At 39.2% G+C, this 5,255-nt stretch overlaps 1 protein-coding gene across 1 annotated transcript in view; it reads left to right on the top strand.

Moving 5' to 3' along the window:
• Positions 1–1,711: 1,711 nt before the first annotated feature.
• The window catches only part of RAD50 (RAD50 double strand break repair protein), a 49,996-nt gene continuing 46,452 nt past the window's right edge, over positions 1,712–5,255 (top strand). The window contains exons 1-2 of the mRNA XM_015819558.1: positions 1,712–1,735; positions 4,271–4,450. Coding sequence (XP_015675044.1) covers positions 4,322–4,450 — 129 coding nt within the window. The 5' untranslated portion in view covers positions 1,712–1,735; positions 4,271–4,321. The remainder of the gene's footprint in view (positions 1,736–4,270; positions 4,451–5,255) is intronic.

The raw sequence follows: 5,255 nt of genomic DNA, 5'->3' as shown, positions 1-5,255 counted from the left end.
GGAACATCAGGCTGCATACCTCAGAATGTCAGAGTTCCAGCCAGTTGCATGAAATGAATGGCTCTCTCTGATTTCAGACTGGGGAAGAAATGCCTGAGGCAAATTGGAGAAAATGGCTTGGAATTTCAGTGACCCGCTGAAAAGCTATCTCCTTAATTCCCTGACCTAAATCCAAGGTTATATGTTGAAATTTTATGCTCTGCAATTAACTTTTGTTTAGAAAACAAAATACAGCAAAATAATCCCTCGTGCCAAAGTTTGCTCTTGGATAGACATATCTGAAATTTATTGATCCCATATATCCCATTGGTTTACCACAACTTTTTTCCCCCCAATATGCTTTTTAAATTCCCAGTCCAGCCTGCATAATTACGATTTCCCTCAACCATGGACTAACCAGATTCGGGCCTGTTTAGCTTCTGAGGTCTTCAAGTCAATTAGGGGCTGTTGAATATCCTAGTCCACCTTCCTGATCTCATGAACTATATTTCTCTAAGTAACAGTAACAGAGTTGAAAGGGATCTTGGAGGTCATCTAGTCCAACCCCCTACTCAAGTAGGAGACCTTACACCAGGGGTATCAAACTGCTGGCCGGTGGGCGGGATGTGTCGTGCCGAAACCGCGCCCACCCCATTGCTGGCAATAGAAAAAAAGTCACGATACATTGCAACACATCATGTGACTTGCGAGTTTGACACCCCTTACCTACACCATTTCAGACATGTGGCTGTCCTGTCTCTTTTTAAAAACCTCCAGTGATGGAGCACTTCTGAAGGAGAATGGAATGAAATGGAACGGAACAGAATAGAGTTGGAAAGGATCTTGTAGGTCATCTAGTCCAACCTCCTGCCCAAGCAGGAAACCCTATAACCAGTGTNGTGACTTGCGAGTTTGACACCCCTTACCTACACCATTTCAGACATGTGGCTGTCCTGTCTCTTTTTAAAAACCTCCAGTGATGGAGCACTTCTGAAGGAGAATGGAATGAAATGGAACGGAACAGAATAGAGTTGGAAAGGATCTTGTAGGTCATCTAGTCCAACCTCCTGCCCAAGCAGGAAACCCTATAACCAGTGTTTCTCAACCTTGACAATTTTAAGGCATGTGGACTTCAACTCCCAGAATTCCACAGCCAGCAATGCTGGCTGTGGAATTCTGGGAGTTGAAGTCCACATGCCTTAAAATTGTCAAGGTTGAGAAACACTGCCTTAGTTCTAGGTTGCTTCTCTCCTTGGTTAGTTTCCATCCATTGTTTCTTGTCCTGCCTTCAGCTGCTTTGGTAAACAAATTGCCCCCCCTCTTCCTTGTGGCAGCCGGGAGTTGTAGTTCTAAAAGCATTATTATTAGTAGTATAAGCCTGGAGCTATTTCCTGGTTCCTAAGCGGCAAGCTGTCACGGGCAGGAACGAGGCACTTAGAAATGCCACTCGTGGAATCACTGGAAATCATGTTCCTAGACATGATTTCTTAAAGAGCTCAGGCCTACGCTTGCTTTACCAGAGCCTTTCCTCTTCGTCTCCTCCTCCGCGTTTGCTGAGGCCACTCTATATTTGACTATCTCTATGCTCGCAGGTTGCTGACGTCAGACAGGTGACGTTTCTTCGGCGGTGGCGGGAAACTAATGTCGGGTTCGCGGCCCGGGCGGTAGACGTAACTCCTCCCACTCGAGAGCCCTTGCTCCGTCAGGCACGCCCCCCCCCCATGACACTTGTGAGCCAGGCGTGTCAATCAAGGCGGTAGGTTCTCTCTCTTGCGCGATTCTATGTTAAATCGTCGAGCGGCCGGAACTGCCTCTTCCCCCCCCCCCCAAAAAAAAATCCGAGTCTCCTCCCTCCGCAGAGCTGCGCTCCTTCCCCGCCCCAAGAAAGGTAGGCTTCCCCCGCCCCCCTTCTCGCGCCGTTTCGCTGCCGGTCTGGGAAGTTCTCGGTCGCGGAAAGCGGGAGTCGCGCGCGCGCGCGCGCGGGATGCTCATCCTCCTTCGGAATTCCGGCGCCCTTCCTCGAAGCCCTGGCCTCTGCCCCGTGGCTTCTGAGTCACACTGGGGGATGTGGGGTGCCCGGGGGCGGGATCCTTGCCGTTAAAGGAACTGCTGAGTTAAGAAGGAGAACCCGCTGCGGTGGGCATTGGGGTTTTGTGCCAGAGTGGGCTGCATTGTTGTTGTTTTTTTTGCCCTTTCCACCGGCCTGTGTTCTCTCCTCCCCCCCGGGGGGGCATTGTAATTTTTAACAGAAACAACGGATGCAGGCAGATCTCAGATCTTCTCAGTGGAACCAATTGCTAGAGAGGTGGCGATGCCTTTCGTCAGCCAAACCTTTCTTCAAAAGGGCTTCCCTTTGAAATAGCAGCACATCTTCCTCCTCCTCCTCCGATCCCTGCACTGAGGCTGGTCCTGATATGTTTAAAAAATAAATATATGCATGGAATGCTCTGTGTGTGTTTGTGTGTGTGTATGTATGTACCGGTATGTATGCATGCATATATATGTATGTGTATATGTATTTATGTGTATATATATATGTGTGTGAGTGTGTGCACGTGTGTGTGTATGTGTATTATTATTATTATTATTATTATTATTATTATTATTATTATTATTATTATTATTTATTGAATTTATATACCGCCCTATCTCCCTTACGGGACTCAGGGCGGTGAACAGGCGATAATAAAAACCACGATAAATATACACAAGTATATGTGTATATTGTGTATATGTATGTGTGTGTGTATACATACAATTTTTTAAAGAGAAAAACAGTACAAATTTTGAAAAGAAAGTAAAGTAATATGTAAAAAATGTAAGAAAGAGAAAAGAAAGATTTTTTAAAAGCTTATCAAGAAGTGGGTTTTCAACTGTCTTAACAGCAGTTTCAAGTATATCCCAGAATTGTAGATCACGAAACAAGGAGCATCCAAAGATCCTTCTATTAAACACATACTCCCTCTATGATTCCATTTTTAACAGTGTGGGAGTTCACATTTTTGGGTTTAACAAGATTGTGTATTTCTGAACGCCTTCTTATTCCTTTCCTCTTCTGAAGATCTTTTCAAAGTAAATTTTAGAGTAGAGGTCCAAAAAACAAATAAATATGAAGATTATTCTGTAGCTCTTTGAAAAAGAACCGCTTGATCTTAATATGTGGTTTAAGCAAGTTTTTGTGCATCTATATGCTCAAATTTATTTAAAAGTGTATGATGTAGTTTTTGACAAATAATTGAGAGAATTTGCAAAGAATACAAGGACACTGAGAGACTCCAAATATGAGACACACTATTTTTCAAGTACTGTATTCAGCATGGATGTTGGAAAAGATGGACATGGAGGAAAAGGGAAGAAGTAAAAGAAACTAGAAGGAAAGTAGATTGAGTACCAAAAAAGAAAGCAAAAATCCAGTATGAAGAAATCTTGGATCCTAAGTAATCTCTCAACAGAAGGAATGAAAGTGGGTATAAGAAAGAGGATGCGGAAGCTGTTTGGAACAGAATTAAAAGAACTGCATAAGCATTTAGCATTACAGCTTCAGTTACCAAAGCAACTTTAGGTGATACAAAGCAATTATAGTTACAAATGACAGCAACAGCAACAAATATTACCAAGCCATGTCAGGGAGATAGTACTGCATGTATATTCTGTAACTTCCTTGGTGTTAATTTTTCCATCCATTTCCAATAACCATCTTTCATTAGTGACAGCTTTTTCACAAGCTATTTATTCAACAATGTTGGCTCCTTTAGATATTGTTTTGTTTTCTTTCTCATTGGTATTATTTGAGATTACACTATCCTTAATTTTCTTTTTAAGAATTCTCAGCTGTTTGCCCCACCTTTAATTTTATGAGTCTATTCTCATGAAAACTTCTTTATTGTTTTTGTTAGCTTATTCAATTGGCCTTTTGAAAATCCACTGTTTGTGTTTATTTTTAATCAAGCTTTTTATTAAAAACAAAAGCTCTTATCTATACCCAAAGTCCTCACAACTTTCTGCCTTTCCTTACATACCATAGTAATATTGAGGTGAAAGCTTGAGTGTCATCTAATTTATGGATCAATAAAGTCTGGAATAGATGGTGCTAGTCTACCTTTTGAATTGTGGATGAAATCAAACAAACGTTTTGACAAAATTGTTTACTGATGTTTTATTCTTTTAGTTCTATATTTAGAAATTTGTTTATATGCAAATCTAAGCAAATTACATATGGCATATTGTTTCCCTTATCTAGAAAGATTACTGAAACTGTCACTTTTTATTCTATTTAACTATTACTCTGCAGGGTTTTTTGAATACAGTTTACTGCTAGTGGAAAGAAGAATATTTTTCAAACATGTCTAAGATTGATAAAATGAGCATTCTTGGTGTGAGGAGCTTTGGTGTGGAGGATAAAGATAAACAAGTTATCGCTTTCTTTAATCCTCTAACTATTTTGGTGGGTCCAAATGGTGCTGGAAAAACGGTAAGATTCAAGTGGGTTTGATTTCTTTTTAAATAAACTATACTTTCTTACCACCCATCCCAATGCTCAGAAGTGGCTTAATTCTGAGAATAAATATATTTTAAAATCTTAACTACAAATATCCCAAAAGAATAATAAATAACAAAATTGGGGATTATGTCTTATGAGGAAGAGTAGTATTCTGTTTTTCATTTACCTTGAAGATTAGCTCCTTACAAATAAAACTTTTTTTAACAATGACATTGAAAGAACAAATTGTATAGAATATATATTTTCTTTTAAAGAGATATATCATCAAAATTTCTGTGTGCTCATTTACAGATCGATTATTTAATTTGCACAAGTACCAAGATTCTGTCCTTACTTTACTCCCCATCCCATTGGTTACTTCTTTTTTCTTTTCTCTTTATCCTTCCTATCCTGTCTTGTCTCTTGACCATCTCTCTTTTTCTCCCTTCATTCTCTTAAATTTGTGGCTGCTTTTTTAAAGGTAACATCAATTAACTTTTTATTTATATTTTAATGGTTCAACAGATAAATTCTCATCACACACAAAGTGTTTATGAGCAGGTTAACTACAACACTGAATATTTTTTTAAAAAAACATGACTGCACAGCACACATGCATTTCTTAAGTAATTTGTACATTCATTCCAGTTTATCTACCTGCTCTATATTTGGCGGAAATTTTGAATATGTCCATGGATTTGTAGCTGTTCCATGGTATTGATGTATGTTTCTTATTTATATGTATTTTTAATAATAATAATAATAATAATAATAATAATAATAATAATAATAATAA

This window comes from Protobothrops mucrosquamatus, unplaced genomic scaffold (assembly GCF_001527695.2).
Source record: "Protobothrops mucrosquamatus isolate PMUCROS unplaced genomic scaffold, P.Mucros_1.0 scaffold948, whole genome shotgun sequence".
In the NCBI taxonomy this organism is placed as follows: domain Eukaryota; kingdom Metazoa; phylum Chordata; class Lepidosauria; order Squamata; family Viperidae; genus Protobothrops; species Protobothrops mucrosquamatus.
The sequence above is the reverse complement of the archived record's forward strand: the minus strand, read 5'-3'. Positions and strand labels throughout refer to the sequence as shown.